The sequence below is a fragment of the Scomber scombrus genome, chromosome 11 (genome assembly GCF_963691925.1).
Source record: "Scomber scombrus chromosome 11, fScoSco1.1, whole genome shotgun sequence".
Lineage (NCBI taxonomy): Eukaryota > Metazoa > Chordata > Actinopteri > Scombriformes > Scombridae > Scomber > Scomber scombrus.
Genome location: NC_084980.1, coordinates 27,471,573 through 27,488,879, shown reverse-complemented (window position 1 = coordinate 27,488,879; position 17,307 = coordinate 27,471,573). Strand labels below are relative to the sequence as shown.

Below are 17,307 nucleotides of genomic sequence, written 5' to 3'. Positions count from 1 at the left end.
TCTTCGGAGAGTCAGTGCTGTGCTAACATGACTGAAGAAGTTTACTTATAATGTTTAACCCTTTATAGAGAACTCATTTAAATACTTGGAAATTCAAAATGTCAACCCTGGAGAGTTATTGGGAGATATTACATGACTTTTTTTTTGCTTTTTTGACTTTTTTCAACATTTTTGGTTTGTATGTTGTAAATCAAGGTAAATGAAGTTACCATATATGGATCCTCTCCGGTCTAGGGTAAAACATTTACCAAAAAGTCTATATATAAAAAATCCACATGGTTCCACAAGCTCACAGAGAGGAATGGGGAGGCTAGTCACTTTGGAGGTCCATCCTCCCTTCCTTCTTTCCTTTCCTCCCTTCCTTCCTTTCCTTCCTCCCTTACTTCTTTCCTTTGTCCTTCTTTCCTTCCTTCCTCCCTTCCTCTTTCCTTTCTCCCTCCCTCCTTCCTTCTTTCCTCCATCCTCCCTTCCTTCTTTCCTTTCCTCCCTTCCTTCCTTTCCTTCCTCCCTTACTTCTTTCCTCTGTCCTTCTTTCCTTCCTTCCTCTCTTCCTCTTTCCTTTCTCCCTCCCTCCTTCCTTCTTTCCTCCATCCTCCCTTCCTTCTTTCCTTTCCTCCCTTCCTTCCTTTCCTTCCTCCCTTACTTCTTTCCTCTGTCCTTCTTTCCTCCATCCTCCCTTCCTTCTTTCCTTTCCTCCCTTCCTCCTGTCCTCCTTTCCTTCCTTCTTCCTCCCTCCCTTCCTTCTTCCTTATATTACATATTTTATCCACCTACAGTGTATTTAAGTGGACTTATACTAATAATTACTTCATTTTAAAAACATCAAATGAAAAGAACATTTCTTTGGAGTATTTCTACAGTTAAGTTTTAAAGCATTTTGTTAAAGTTGAGCAGGATATATCCTAAATACGTTCATAAATGTTATAAAATTTGTCATTACACCAAATGACACTGAGCTGCATCACGTCATTGACCCTTATGTGACACGATATCCTGGTTTCTATCCATATCCAGGTTTTACTTTAAAACCCAGATGATGGTTTTTAGACACAAGATTATGATGCATGAATCTAAATGTGTTCAATCTGGATTAATAACTGTGAATCAGAAACTATTCCTTACGTCGTACTGCTCTTTGAGGATCTTGGCCAGCTGTGTGTAAACCTGCTCGGCTTTCTCTGAGATCTGAACGTCACTGTGGTGCACCAGGATGAAGTCCTCGTCTTCGTCACCAGGGGGCGACGGCACCTGCAGGTACAGAACAGAAAAGGCTCATCGACAGCAATCCTTCTCTCACTGACAGATACGAGTGATACGAGTCTGAATCTCCATCAGTGAGCTGGGTAAAACCAATCAGAGTGAGTCTACGGTCCGCTGAGCTCTCACCGTGCTGATGTCCACCGTCTTGCCGCTGCGTGCCGCCTCGATCATGGGGTCGAAGCCCTTGGCGGTGCGGAGGAAAGTCTTGGCCTGCTCCATGTCGTTCTTCTGCTTCGCCTGCAGAGCCGCCTTCATGTACTGCTTCTTACGACCCTCCAGGAACTCCGCTGCAAGACGAAGAAGAAGAAGAAGAAGAAGAAGAAGAAGAAGAAGAAGAAGAAGAAGAAGAAGAAGAAGAAGAAGAAGAAGAAGAAGAAGAAGAAGAAGAAGAAGAAGAAGAAGAAGAAGAAGAAGAAGAAGAAGAAGAAGAAGAAGAAGAAGAAGATGGAAAGTCAAAGTCAAAGTCAGCTTTATTGTCAATTTCTTCACATGTTAAGACATACAAAGGAATCGAGAAGACGTTTCTCACTATCCCACGGTGGAACAGATAAATCCTAAAGCCTATAGAAAGCTGCAGGGTTGTGTATGAAGGGACTGCAGTATTGTAAACTAAAGAGGACAAATTTAGTGTGTAGAGAAAATAAAAAAGATAACTTCAATGAGCTCCGACAGTACACTTACAAAGTCATGAATGAAACATCAGTGAACTCATCTCGACCCCACCTGAACACACTCAGAAGCAGCCTGTGTTGCTGTGTCTAAGCAGTGTCGTTGTCTCCTGCTGTTAAGTGATCAAACATGTTCAGATTCACTAAAGTTAAACCGACTTCCCTGTGACTGACTTCACAAAAGGCTGCTCCGACACCGAGTCCGATCCTTGAACTCCCCAAATTCGCCGATACCGAGTACCGATCCGATACTACTAACCCTGTATGGATGTGATATGATTTCTATCTTTCCTGTAATGTGTCTTAAAATGCTTTGTAAGACTCCTCACGTTGCCTTTTTTACTGGCGGGACAAATTGCTGACATTTTGCTAACGGCAAACGTTACACTATTTACTGGATATCAATTCATTTTGCCAGTGCAGCATGCTGTGTATGCTGCTGTTTTGGAGCAGTGAAGAAGGACTGATATCCAGGGAAAAACGCTGTTTTATCAGGGTGTGAAACTACTTTAAAGTTTATTAATAAATTATAGATATTTGATGCAGCGTTTTAGGCATCATTGGAGGCATTTCTGATACTGGTATTGGTATCAGTATCTACTTTGGGGCTGACCTGTTGGCGAGAGTCCTTCTCTGGATGCTGTTCTGTCAGGTGAAGCTGACGGAGTCCTTTTCCGTCCTTGACTTGCAGCAGGAATTTCTAACGTTGGTTTCTTTACTTCTTCTGGAGCAGCCGGCTTTGACTACAACAGACAATGAGCACCTTTCAGACTTTTACAATCTAATACAAAACAAATCATTATTAATCATAACTTGATTTAAACACAGCATCCTAAATCAGGAACGTGATCGTGTGATGCTCACCTCTTCCTCCTTCTCCTCATCTTCTTCTTCATCGGCGACTTCAGTAGCATCAGTAGAGGCGAGCTTATTGGCGGCCTCAAGTGCAGCGATGAATCCCTGCTCAGCTCCCGTCGCCTTCTGGCCTGGGATTGGAGGAAAGCCTGTATAATAAAAAGAAACGCTCATTATAAATTATATTACACTTCTTCAACAACTCTTTTCTACACAGACTTTATTGGTCAAGTACAAAAAGACGTCTTAAAGGCACCGGCAGCTTTCACAGTAACCCCCCCCCCCCGGGTCTACAGAGGCGGAAACATGACGCTAATCCAGTTTCACAGAGCTGAATATAACTTAGAAATGAAATGCCTTAAAAAAAACACGAATCACAGAAGAATCTCACCGGGGGGAACGGGGAGCTCGTCAAAGTTGACTGCTTTTCCTGCTTTGTGAGCTCGGATGGCACTCTGGTATTGCTGCAAGAGGAGGAGAGAGGTTAAATGTTGTGAAACGGCAGAGCTGAAGCTTCTGTAATTTACGCCACTATCTTCATATCAGGATGCAGCATTTTTTGAATAAGGGGTGAAAGGTGAAAGGGTTTGTTACTGCATTAAGATAGAAGTTTAGTGGTTTTGTCATTTATGGCGCTTTTCCACTACACAGTTCCAGCACGACTCGCCTCGACTCACCTCGGTTCTTTTTGCGTTTCCACTAGGGAAAGTACCTGGTACCTGGTCCTTTTTTAGTACCTGCTCTGGTGAGGTTCCAAGCGAGCCAAGCCGGTACTAAATGTGACGTCGACACACTGCTGGCCGCTGATTGGTCAGAAGAGTTGTCGCTGGAAGAGTCATGAGCCGTCCCACACAAGAATCAAACCCGGCATTTTTAAACACCGGCAGCAGCGTTACCATAGTTACAGCTACACGGCTCAATTTTCTAGCTTAATGTGTGAGACAGAAAGCCTCATACAGCAGCAAGTACACCACTGCCTCCATGTCCTCCATTGTTTATGTGTTTTGTGTCGCGTATAAAACGAAGTCACGGCAGTTTCGCGGAGCCGTGCTATGACGACCCCGCCCACGTTAAGTAGGTACTTTTTGTAATGGAAAAGGTCGTTCCTGGAACCGTACCGAGTCGAGTCGAGTCGTGCTGGAACTGTGTAGTGGAAAAGCGCCATTATATTAACTGCTTTTTCCTTTTTTTCTTAATATTTAACATCACTACAGCTTTTATTTGCTCTTATACAGCTTATATACAGCTCAGGTCATCATTACAAACATGATGAAGTACTTTTCCCCATTGACTGAACTCACTACTTCTATTTCACTCTACGACAGCTGTAATAACAGACATAAACAAACAGAAAGTCCACACCTGACCACAGTTTCGTTATGTTATGTTTTGAGTTCTCTGCAGGACATCGTGAGGAGAGTTTCTTCTTCTCCTACCTTGGCGATGCGGTCGTGCATTCGGGCCTTGCGGTCGTCTCCGCTGGCTTTAGCCTGAGCCGACGCCTCCACATACTTGGCACGTCTCTGCTCCAGCGCCTCCAGTGCGTCCTTCGGAGCTGCAGGAGCTGCAGCAGCTGATGGGACAAACAGAGGAAGTGAGACAACATTGTTTACAATATCAGAGATGATATATCAGATGAGTTCTTTATTTGTTATTTCCTTGTGTAAGTTTGGAGATTGTGACTGAAAACTAAATAAAGCTGTTATTTAACACCAATCAAAATAGGTTAAGGTGAACTAACTTAACTGTAAGCCTGATTAAGGTTAGAAAATGTTCCAGTATTGGTGCTGATATGATACCTGATGTATGGCGTTGACACCAAAATAATACTTAATGCATTTTCAAACAAGCTGAAGTTATAGTTTAAATAGTAAAATATCTGTTTAAAGATGATAATAAACAAGACTAGAAATCAGACTTGGATTCAACTGCCAACTTCCCTTACTGGATATTTCGCAATATGTCTGGTTTTCATAATAACGGTGTAATTGTATTTCCTCTTTCTTTAACAGGAAAACTATTGTCCATTGTTATTTCATCTAGTTTTCTCACTTTCATGGTGCTGTTATGGCTTCAATAACCTTTAACTCCACCACATGCAGCCTAGGTTTGACTCCGTGCACACATTTGGCTTTGTTTACTTTAAATGTATTCTCCTCCATTATTACATTACGCTGTCTGAAGGCAACAACCACACTGCACTTGCAAAACCACAGGCAGCATGTCGTCATCTTTCTGAGATCTTCAGTTAAACCTAGAGCTCACATTAGCTTCTAGATAGAAATACTGTTGAGTGCAGGAAGTGGGGGGACGGAGGAAGGGCGGAGCAAAACTGCATGAGAAACAACAACAACACATTTGGATAAATACAGCCAATAAAAGGTGGAATTATTAATACCTGCAGGAGCTGCTGCAACCGGTTGGGTGACTTCTATGTTTTGTTCAGTCGACGGGTCCTTCATCGCAGCGGAGCTTCCTCCTGCACCAATGACATAATTACACAAGATAAACCCGACACATACCAGAGACGATACTCCAGGTTTCTGTTTACAATACTCCGACATCATCAGTTACTTATTTTATGAACGTATTTACTGATGAAGCCACTGATTACATATTTCCTCATCCTCCACTTTCAGGAAAAACAAATATTTAATTGAGTTCTTTTTGTTTCCTTCATGATTTATCATATTTCACCTGCACAATCACAAGTTATATTTGTTTTGTTTGTGTCTTTTAATGATTTATTATCTTAAATCACTGATTTTCGGATGATATATCACTAAAATAAGTCATATTATGTTCCTTACCGTGTCCAGGAGATGGAGGAAGTTCACTCAGGTCGACTGCTTCTCCTTTCTGCAAAGCCTCAATCACTGCATCGAACTTCTGCACCACAAAAAAAATACAAAAAAACCCAACTCTGTCAAACATAATAATGGTCTTTGTCAACTTCCAAATTGCTGACATGTTTCACATACTTGAGAGAGAAATAGGCAGCAGGAATGTGCAGCCAGAGCCTGAGGCAGCACGAATAATCATGTGTCAGTGCGTGTTGGTATTTTAACTTAAAATCTGATGTTTCTGCTAAATGAAAAAAAAACAGCAAATCTGGAATAATTTCATTACGATGTTTGTTAAATAAATAGATAAATGTTGGTAAGTTATAGAAAGACAGCAAAAACATGATTAGCTGTCTTGAATAAGAACAGAAGGGGTAAATGGGATATTTCTTTAGAAGCAATCCTGTAAAGCATCAGGTTAAAAGTGTGTTTATTATAACAGCAGCTGCTCATTGGCTGCTACAAGGCGTCATTATCTTTATTTGACTTAAAGTGATAAATACATTAAAAAAAGTTATGGGAAGAAAAGACTGAATATTATTGGAGTGACAACAGTTTTACTCAGTATACAATTACTGGACAACTATATGAAGTTATTTAATGCAATTTATGTCAACATCTGCATGATTCTGGTTACATAAATACATTTCTTAAAAACACCAAAATATTCTACTTGGCTAAAAATAAGCAACTAAAATGTTTGAGGTGTTAAAACCTTAAAACTAAAAATCAGCTCATGCTACCAGGAAGCCGTCATTTTAAACATACGTTGATTTATGAAGCACGTTTCTTCTCATATGACACTTAAACATGAATCCACCCTGAGGATAAAATGCTGACACACATACCAGTAAAAACATAATTTAGAAGATTTAAAACACAACGCTACCCTGACAGATTCCCATAAAGTGTTGCATTCCTACAAACTCACCTTGCTTGTCTTGAAGTAAAGCATAGCTTGCTCCGCATCTCCCTGCTTCTTGGCCGTCAGCGCTGCCATCTTGTATTCTTTCTGCCTCTCCAGAAGCATCTTCTTGGTCGCCTCGTTCGCTGCGGATTCACGAGACAGAAGCACACGACAATTACCAGAGTGAAACGCCGTATTCATCACATACTCGAAACTATTTCTAGAAGCTACAAGACAATGATTTAATGGTTACTTGCTGCTTATTGGGGAATGCTGGGTCTTTGGTATAGACCTGCTTTATGTGAAAAGTGCCCTGAGATAACTTCTATTGTGATTTGGTGCTATATAAATAAATCTGATTTGATTTGAATGCATGAGAACAAAGGGAGAAATGGTTATGATGGACAGCTGGAACAATTAGTGAGCAAACAATGCCAAAATATTCCTTAATTTGAGTTTTTTAAATGATGAGAATTTGCTGCTTTTCTTTGTCTTAGTTGTTGGTAAACTGAACATCTTTAAGTTTTGGAGACATTTGATATCATCACCTTGAACTTTAAGAAAGTGTGATAGTATTTTTTCCCAATTTTATAGCCTAAATAATTAATCAATTATGCCAGAAAAGAATCTGCTGCAGATGTTAGTTGCAGATCTGAATGAATGTAAATGCTTCCTGTTTTTAAAAGTAGGTCTCGGTCTCTAGTAAACAACATTATCACAGATTGAACTTGCTTTAATCCAAGTGAAACTGACCATCTGTCAGACTGGCTGGCGGCAGGTCAGCTGGCTCCTCCGCCTGCTGCTCCGGTGATGGGAGGCTGCTAGGAGTGAGCAGGGTGGCGGAGGACGAGGGCTCCTCTTCACTGCTGGGCGTGACGATCTCTGGCACGGCAGACGGAGACGTCGTGGCCTCCGACTCTCCCTGCTGATCTGAAGGAGCGGGTCGAGGACGCGAGGGTACAGGAGGAGCCGGTCGTTGGGGAACGGCGGGTCGAGAAGCAGGAGCTTTCGGGGCTCCCGTGGCTACAGGCGGAGGGATCTCTGCCTCGTTCACAGGTCTCCCTTTTTTGACAGCGGCTAACATCGTCTCCAGATTCTGTGGAGAGCAACAGAAACAGTCTCTCATCTGCGGTTTTATAGATGTCTGAAATCATGATTTTTGAATTAATAAAGGGAGCTTTACTGAAATCTAGCAATTCAAGATACTAGTTAGAAATAGAAGATTAATTTAAAGGGGGAAGGATTATTTGTAACAGCTTCCACTCTAGATAAAGACACTAATATGGGCAGAGAGGTGCATGACAACTATTTTTTAAGATTATTTTGTCGCTTCATAAACAGAATGAGCTAGTAAGTTAAGTTTAAGTTTTAAAAATGTAAACTACATATTTGGTTTGTTTTTATAAAGTTACATTTACGTCTTCACTGGGCTTGAGACTGAGTGCCACAGATCAACTGGGGAGGTCAGACATTCTTGAGAGGAATCACTTCCACTTGGTTTTGGATCCTTTTATGTGATTTGTTGGCAGTAAGGAAAATATAAGACGACAGCTTTTTCCTTCATCTTAATGAAAAATGACATCAAGATGTCACATTTATATTTATTATATTGGTTTATATCATCTTGAGTCAGAACCAGACGGGGAGTTCTGGTCCTCTGAAATGATGCCAACGCGGAAGTAACTTAAAACTGCATTCTATCAAAAGGCCACCAGGGGGCGAGCCTTTTGGTGTCAAAAGGACTTCCGTCTCTATACAAGTCAATGGAGAATTCACCAACTTCTCACTTGATTTCTAACCTCAGTAAACGTTTTCAAAATGTGTTTATGGTCTCAATCGCTAGTTTAAAGCCTTCTTCAATGCAGTATGATGTTCATTTGGGACATTTTGGCCTCCCTGATTTTATATTTGACGATAAAGCAGGGTATGCATTAGGGCGTGGCTACGTCGTGATTGACAGGTTGATTGGTTCACAGGTTCAGGAGGGCGCCTCATGCTCCTCCTGATGCCCATATAAGTAGAATCCGTGTTTTTTTTCCCCCCAGCATGCACCTGAAATTTTCAAGATGGCGCTGCTCAGATCCGATACTATTGGCTTCCAGGCAGCAGTCCATAAACCAGTGGGTGACGTCACGGATGTTACGTCCATTTTATATACAGTCTATGGTCAAAACTGACCTTTGACTTTTCTGCTGACAGGTTTCGTCTTTAAAATCTAACTTTGTTAATAGTTTGTATTTCTGATATGTGCAAAAATCAAGCCTCACAATATTAAAACAAATTGCCCGTATAATAACGATAACAGACAATCATTTATTGGGAAAACGCTGCTATAATCCACATAAATCATCTTAACAGGCGGCAGTCTCACCCACCTTCAGGCCTCGATCGTATCTCCTGGCTTTGGAAGTCTCTCCTGCAGTCTTGGAGTTTTGTAAGGCCGTCTTGTACATCGCTATTCTCTCCTCTACGGTGTGCTGGAGGCTGCCGGGTGCTGCTGAGGAGACCATCGCCTCCTGCTGCTTCACAAAAACACCAAAAACAACAGCGAGACACTGTCAACATGATATGAAAACAGCAAATCACTTATTTAAAACACTGGGCGCACATAGTATTCAAAGCATTTCAAGAAGACTGAAGTACAGATGGACTAAATGTTACAAGAGAGACGTTATTAGACATTTCCAAGTGCATCTACCAGGCAAATCATGAGGTTAACAACTATTATTTGGATGTATTGCTACAAAAAATGCTGTAAACACTCAGCAGGGAAGGACGACAAACCCATCTGTCCTTTCCTGTTTGAGGAAATAGACAAAAAAATGTTTTGTTTGTCTACAGTTTGACACATATGTTGTTGTTTAGTGTCAGTTTCCAGACTGGCAGAGAGCAGCGTGTGTTGTACCTGTGGCGTTGTGGACTCTGGCGTAGCAGCTTGAGAAGATTCAGCATTGGCAGAGGATGTGGGGGAAGGAATTACAACATCTCCAGCTTCCTCCTCACCCACCACTTCCTGCAGCTCTGCCTAATGTAGGGGGCGGGGGGGAGAAAATACAGCAACTGATCAAAGGGCCAACTTTTGATTGTTCATATACAAAGCCGGATTTCAGAGTATAGAGTGTGAGACACAGTTTCCATTAAGGCGTTAAGTTTTGTTTTGTCTGGTTTAACAAACAAATGAAAGTGTCAGTAAATCACCAACCATCATTAGCCCCATAAAAGTTGTTTGTTACTGTTACCATGGTTACTGTGGTATCTACACATGCATTTTATAGCGTTTAAAAAAAAACAGAACAAGCAAACCTTTACATGTCAAGATGTGTTTTGTTTTTCAGCTGCTTTTGGGTCAAAGGTGGTTCAGTAGTTTGGTGGATAGCTACAGTATAGTAGTTTATGGTTATCATGACATTTATACTGTGTGGGTTTTACTCTTGTAGTTTTACTGGTTTAAGGCTTCATAGTTTTTTATTGGACAAAAAGTCTAAGTAAAGTTAACTTGGAGCTACGAAAAGGATAAAAATGATTGTGCAGCTAAGTGTGTCGATAAAAAAGACAAATATTTTGAGTTATCTTCTAGAATTTCCACATTTGGTCTGTCAGTATTACTGACGTCGGTCGAAAATGGAAATACGGTGGGCGTTATCGTTTTTCTATTAATGGTAGAGCAACCTTGAATGAACCAAGACATGCAACAAATTCATCAAACAGACAAAGCAAAGTAATTAAGGAGTTTAAAAATGCCATGACGTGATCTTTTCTCTGATTCTGATGTTAAAAATTTCAGCTCATGCATGTACAACTTAAAATAAGTAACTTAAACTTGACTTTACAGGATCATGATGAGTGTGTGAAGGCAACACGACTTTTTGACAACAAAAAAAGCTTAATTACAACCACAAAATTGTTCGTAATAAAATACTCTCATGGTTGCTTTATGTTTGTACAGCTATAAAAGATAAACTTGGGAAACTTATATAAAATATACACAAACACCAACCAACAGATCTTCATCGTCCATCAAATTGTCGTCATCCTCGTCGTCATCCACATCTCTCATGCACTCGTCGGCCATTTTCGCGATGTCCTCCATGGGCAGGGGGGCTGTCACATGATAAGAGAGTAATAACGTCAATGGAAAAAACTGTCAGTGCGGGAGGTTTACAGCAGCTTACATGTATCATTAATATACCACGTAGCCAAAAGTATGTGGATACAAAGAAAGTGTCCATGAGCTGACACCAAAAAACTGTAACTGTATCACCCAAAGGACTCTAGACGCCATTGTCTTCATTGTTGAGAGTGTTGATTTCCTGACAAAGAAGATATTTTAAAAAGGGAGCAACTAACAGTGTTTTGAGTCCTTTGGGAGACAGAAATAACAGTTTGAGGAAGAACTTTACCTGTCTCAACGTGACGATAACCCCTGTGCACAATGCCGGGTCCAAAAAGGTGAGACAAGGTTTCCCGGTTTGGTGTGAAAGAACTTACGGTAACTGGCCTGCATAGAGCTCTGACCTCAATCATCCAACACATTTGGGATTCGCTACCAACGTGGCACGGCTACTACGAGCCGAGCCGATCCCTCGACCTCTCTAATGTTGTTATTACTGCCGGATGGGAGAAAAATCTCTCCCCAAAATGTTGTGGAAAGACGAGTGGATGAATGTGGTTCTAATGTCCTAGCAGATGTTGGCCTTGATTGAGGCTACGTTCATATTATATGCCGAAGTGGCCCAGAATCAGATGTTTTTTCAGAGGCTGCTCACTGCAAAGCCAAAGGGTGAAGCTTGGCCTAGTCCCGCTCCACATCTAAACCCAGCTGGACCCCAGCTCTGGTCCAGCCCCACCCAAACTCACTCATACCACTTGGTAGTGCTAGTTCAGTGAGTACAACTTGGAAGGCGGCGGACCAGGCGGGGAGTTCTGGTCCTCTGAAATGAGGCCAACACGGAAGTAACCTAAAACTGCATTCTATCAAACGGCCACCAGGGGGCGACCGTTTTGGTGTCAAAAGGACTTCCGTCTCTATACAAGTCAATGGAGAATTCACCAACTTCTCACTTGATTTATAACCTCAGTAAACGTTTTCAAAATGTGTTTATGGTCTCAATCGCTAGTTTAAAGCCTTCTTCAATGCAGTATGATGTTCATTTGGGACATTTTGGCCTCCCTGATTTTATATTTGACGATAAAGCAGGGTATGCATTAGGGCGTTGCTACGTGGTGATTGACAGGTTGATTGGTTCACAGGTTCAGGAGGGCGCCTCATGCTCCTCCTGATGCCCATATAAGTAGAATCCCTGTTTTTATTTTTCCCAGCATGCACCGGAAATGTTCAAGATGGCGCTTCCCAGATCCGACACTATTGGCTTCCAAGCAGCAGTCCACAAACCAATGGGTGACATTTTATATACAGTCTATGTGGCGGACAGACACAAATCAAAGCAGCTATTGGCAGCAGGGGTCCTCGAGAAAGAAGACGATGACTGAGAGAAGGACCACGGCCAAGTTCAAGATGGCAACACACCCTGAGAGACTGACTGGAGGCTCCAGCGGTCTTGGAGCAAAAGTTTGGTGGAGGATAAGCAGGAAGAGGGCACGGCAGAGACATGTGGAAATGAAGTAAGCCTACACAGCGGATTGTGGTTCATGCAATGTGGTTCACAACAAGTTTTTCGAGTTGCCGTGTTGTTGGCTGAACTTTAACTTCATGTGACAGTAAATTGCTTTGAGTTATTTAAATGAGGAGTTTCCCAAAAAGGGTTTGGTGGTAGTGACTAAAAAACAAATAGACAGTAGAAGATTAATTTAGCCTTTTGATTTTGTTTATAGCTGCAAAATTGTGAAACTAGGCCAAAAATAGCTTGGTGGTTAGTTTCAGGTTTACTGTAAGCCCACATTTCATAAAGTCATCATGTTTACCGTCTTGCCAATTTCTGTCCCAGCCTTGAGCTGAAAAGAAAAAAGCTTTATTTGTAATTTACCTTTTAATGTCTAAAATAAACAAAATTTAGATTATACGAACAGTTTTATTTATTATTGTCATGTTTCTAATATTTCCTATTTTCCTTCAACATGAGGAACCTGGCTGAGATGTCCTGATACATGTTTTTAAAGCATCTACAACTTTGCGGCATCCACTAGTGACAATGATACTTTACTGGCAAGACACATGAACAATGATTTAGCTTTTTGACTCTCTGTTCAAGCAGTGGCCAATTTATATTGTTGCTGTTTCACCAAAATAAGAAAAAGTGGGTCATGAGTTTTTAGGTCTACTAATGCATATATAATATTTGTTTCATGAACATATTTATTTTTGATGTATTTGTTGTTTTTTTACATATTTAAGGAAAATAAATATGTAATATTCAGTTTGAACTGGCTTTGAATCTCTGAGTGGATCAGTTTATTCTCTGGTTTAGATTTGTCCTGCATGTGTGTGGAGGCGCAGTCTGAATAACACATGGTATGAAGTTTAGGCTGAAATAAAAGAGGGGTGGCACGCAAGTCAGTACTGAAGGGTGGGGCTGGACCAGATCCAGAGAAGTGGAGCTGGATTAGGTCCAACCATTTGACTCTGCAGTGAGCACAACTTGATTTTTTTTGCCTCTAAGTGACTCAGACCTGATTTTTTTTTTTTACGGAAATATGAAAAAACAAAATCAGATCTTTTCTATATCAGTTCTGGGCCACATATGTGTACGTGGTCCTACATCTGATCCCAAGCTACACAAACAGACATGAATATGAACCATCAACATGAATAATGGAAGCTCACTTTAGCGCATTAAGGCCTGTAATGTGGATGTAGCCTGAGGTCTGGATCCAGGCCGGTAATGCTTGACTGATCACATACTTTCGGCCCTGCAGACTCGATCGGAGCACAAAGCTCTCTCCACACATCAGTGGAGCACAAAGACGTACAAATATTAATTCAATCATAAGAAAATAATACGAAGATGTTCAGTACATTTAGTATTTATTTTACTTAAGTAGTGTACTTATTTACTTGTGCTGATTTATGAAAGGGAAATATTCTACTTTTTACTTTGTTTTTTCTTCTTCCTCTCCCTTTAACATCTCACGACCCCTCACATTTATCTGGTGAACCTTATATATGACACCTAATGATGTCATATATAATAATTTATCAGTCAGAGCGACCAAACTACTACTTTTACTGCAAAGCTTTAATAACATCAAGCTGATAATACTTTTTAATGCAGAACTTTTTCTTATATTGGGAGTATTTGACATGACTCTATTTGTACTTTCACTTCAGTAAAAGATCTTAAGATGTCTACAAAGGTCCCTTAAATCATAAACACTGCACTCACTCTTCCCCTTCTGCTTGGCTCTTCCTCCCGCAGCAGCTTTATTTCCAGTAATAGCGGCGAGTTCTGCCTCCAAGTCCGGGTCGTCCAGATTCTCCTCCATCCCCATCATCATCATCTCCTCAGGGTTCAGGTCTACAAACAGACCCATCTGGAACCAGGAAGCAAGAGATTAACTTAATCTCATTGGGCAGCTGTTGTCAGGGTTACAGATGTGCTGGTTTCTACTATAGACCGCAGCAGTATCAATAACGCTAACTATTTCCATTTCCATTTTTCATTACTGTGATTATCATCATTTCCAGAAGAAACCGTGAACACAGAGCAGCTCTCCTGACTTCGTCCGTTTAACATTGGAAATGCTCCCAATAAACAAATTACTACGACTATCAGCAGTTTGATTACATTTAGCCATTATATGACAAAACCCTGCAGATAACACTCCAGGAATCTATTGATCAACTTCATCAGGAAATATTCATGAATTTAACACGGACACTGAGCTGTATTTAAAGTGATATTCAGTCAGTACACAGTTTATTCTAATGTGTCTAATTCTAATGATATGGACAAAATTAAATATCATATTTTTGACCAAATATCTTGTAAGAGGCATAATGTGTGGATATAAATTAAATTAACTATTAAGCACATGTCATAGTTCATATTTGCTTGTTTAAAATGCACACAATGTATATATAGATTTGATGTTAATGCTCCTTTAAACAGTGTAGCGAGTGACGTCATGTGCAGCAGAGTAGTGTTGGATGAGAGCTGCATTAGAAACGGGAACATATAGGGTTTATTTACCATATGACCGATGTAATTTCTATTTTTTAGTAAATATTTTTAAATAGAATTACATCTCCTGTCATTCACGTCAGAATAAGTTACTGTTGCTGCATTTTTTTTTTAAATTCTGCACGGCACTTTTACTGTCACACAGAGTAATGTATTATTATTTATTACGTATATATGCATATATTAACTTTTGGGTAATTTTTTAGTAATACGTTTTTTTTTCTATTGGATAGTCAGAGATGTGTTTATCAAAGCAAATGTGATGGAAAAAAAAGATCCTGTAAGTCAATATGATGAGAAACTAAAAAATGAGATACTAGTTTCTAAATATCTTATTTTGAGTTAGTTTTTTCTTTATTTTGTGTTACTAAGTCATTATATTGAGTTATTTTCACATTATTTTGTGTTACTAAGTCATTATTTTGAGATAGTTTCTCAATATCTTATTTTGAGTTAGTTTTTTCTTTATTTTGAGTTACTAAGTCATTATTTTGAGATAGTTTCTCATGATTTTGTGTTATTTAGTCATTATTTTGAGATAGTTTATCATGGTTTTGTGTTACTTAGTCATTATTTTGAGTTATTTTCACATTATTTTGTGTTACTAACTCATTATTTTGAGTTATTTTCTCTTTATTTTGAGTTACTTAGTCATTATTTTGAGTTATTTTCACATTATTTTGTGTTACTAAGTCATTATTTTGAGTTATTTTCACATTATTTTGTGTTACTAAGTCATTATTTTGAGATAGTTTCTCATTATAATGACTTACATGTATTTTTTGTTCACACATTGGCAGAAATGGGCTTCCATATGTTTCTATATGATGTTATGTATTGCTGTCTTGCTGTGGATGCAGCTGCTGTAAACCAAGCAATTTCCTGTGAAGGATCAATAAAGTATCTATCTATATTTATCTATCTTGCACAACCCTGTTGTTTTGTATGCAGAGTGCAACAACGCTGCAAACATAGAGAAACACAGCTCTGTGATCATGATGTGAACTCTTTATTTAACTATATATTAACACTAATAGGAGGTTTTCAGGAAATGTGATTATAATGATAACACCATTGCAACACAGCAGGAAATAGCAGGACATTTTGACACCTCTCTAGGCCACAGCAGGAGTATTAAACCTTACAATAAACAATAAAACATAAAGGCAGATAGGTGTTGTGGTTACCTGCTTGGCTGCAGCAGCGCCCTGTCCTTTGGGTGCTGCAGCTCTCTTCTTCTTACCAAACATGCTGCTGCTGCTGCTGCTGCTGCTCTTTAACAAGCCAAGTGGTCCAAAATACACCTACAAACACAAGCACATTGAAAGAAAAGCTGTTGTGTAATACCATCGGTGTGGTGTCTGTAGTTTAAATCATGTGAGCGGTTGTCAGGTGCCTCCAAAAAAAACAACAAGAGCTGCCAAACAGACGGAAACGATTAGCACGAGCGGCTAGCTGCTGTAGCTAGGTCATGTTTATCCAGCTTCTGACTCCAAAAAAGTTAATTTGTGAGAAAGTATCAGGCTGTAACTGTGAGTACGAGTTTTTAGAGATGGTCCTGTAAACTTTAGAAAGAGTGAGTCCCGTACCTGCTGGTTCACCACTTCATCAGAGGAGCACTTTCATTTCTGAGCTTTGACATGATAGCTGGGGGTTGAGTGCGCATGCGCAGACGGAGGGAGCGTCCCCATAATAAACACACTGTGAAATCCCTGAGTGCTGTCTGTCAGGCACTTTATACATTAATACAATGCACAAATAAATACATTAAGTGTGCAATTTATTCCTTTAATTTTACAATAATTTCGTGGAAATCTTCTATAGTATATATAAAGCTTTATTGTTATTATATTTTACATAACCTCCTGGGAACCAAGGAAAAAAGTGTCCTCCAATTTCAGTTTTTTTGGTGAAAAAGAACATCTTACAATATTTTTAATTTTACAGGACTATTTAAGTGTGAAAAGACAAAAAAAATGAATCAGATTATGGCTATGTAGTGAAACCAAGAATACATTTAATTTGATTAAGAAACATAATTATTTATCATTCAGGATTGTTTCACTAGCTTGTTTGTTGCAAGGAATTAAGTATATGTTCTACTAAAACTGAATGGATTGCCAAATTTCAGAACATTTTGTTGTCAATTTATAGAGAAAAGAAATGAATTGGGCTCCAGTTTATAGGGTAATGTTGACATCCAGGAAGCCCTGCAGGTAACACAGGTTTGAATCTGATATTAAGGGGGGGGGGGGGAAAGCAGTAAAAGAAGATGTATGTGAACAAAATGTCCACTACAGAGGAAATAATTTCTTTGCTTTTTCTTCCTCTTTGAGGCCATGACAACATATAACATGGATTTTTTTCTCATTGACCCTACATTTTATTTTTTACAGACCTCTACAGACCTCATTTGTTCAAAACTGTACAAGATGAAAAGATGAAACTCAACTTCAAAAATGTCTCCAGCAGGATCTCTGATGTCAGCAGTGATTTGTGTTTTTCTTCGTTTATACACTAAAGCACAACCTGTATCTATAGCAACCATAGAACAACCTGTATCTATAGCAACCGTAGAACAACCTGTATCTATAGCAACCATAGAACAACCTGTATCTATAGCAACCATAAAACAA

The 17,307-nt window shown here is 39.7% G+C and overlaps 1 protein-coding gene across 1 annotated transcript in view; it reads right to left on the bottom strand.

Annotated features, from left to right (window-relative positions):
* Positions 1–16,328, bottom strand: part of cc2d1b (coiled-coil and C2 domain containing 1B) — a 289,494-nt gene extending 273,166 nt beyond the window's left edge. The window contains exons 1-16 of the mRNA XM_062429791.1: positions 16,261–16,328; positions 15,859–15,975; positions 13,874–14,021; positions 10,531–10,634; positions 9,439–9,558; positions 8,909–9,055; positions 7,287–7,629; positions 6,558–6,676; positions 5,594–5,672; positions 5,182–5,262; positions 4,220–4,356; positions 3,175–3,247; positions 2,793–2,932; positions 2,542–2,671; positions 1,387–1,547; positions 1,123–1,248 (exon numbers count right to left, since the gene is read on the bottom strand). Of these exons, the coding sequence (XP_062285775.1) occupies positions 1,123–1,248; positions 1,387–1,547; positions 2,542–2,671; positions 2,793–2,932; positions 3,175–3,247; positions 4,220–4,356; positions 5,182–5,262; positions 5,594–5,672; positions 6,558–6,676; positions 7,287–7,629; positions 8,909–9,055; positions 9,439–9,558; positions 10,531–10,634; positions 13,874–14,021; positions 15,859–15,921 (1,971 nt within the window). The 5' untranslated portion in view covers positions 15,922–15,975; positions 16,261–16,328. The remainder of the gene's footprint in view (positions 1–1,122; positions 1,249–1,386; positions 1,548–2,541; positions 2,672–2,792; positions 2,933–3,174; positions 3,248–4,219; positions 4,357–5,181; positions 5,263–5,593; positions 5,673–6,557; positions 6,677–7,286; positions 7,630–8,908; positions 9,056–9,438; positions 9,559–10,530; positions 10,635–13,873; positions 14,022–15,858; positions 15,976–16,260) is intronic.
* Between the last annotated feature and the right edge of the window lie 979 nt (positions 16,329–17,307).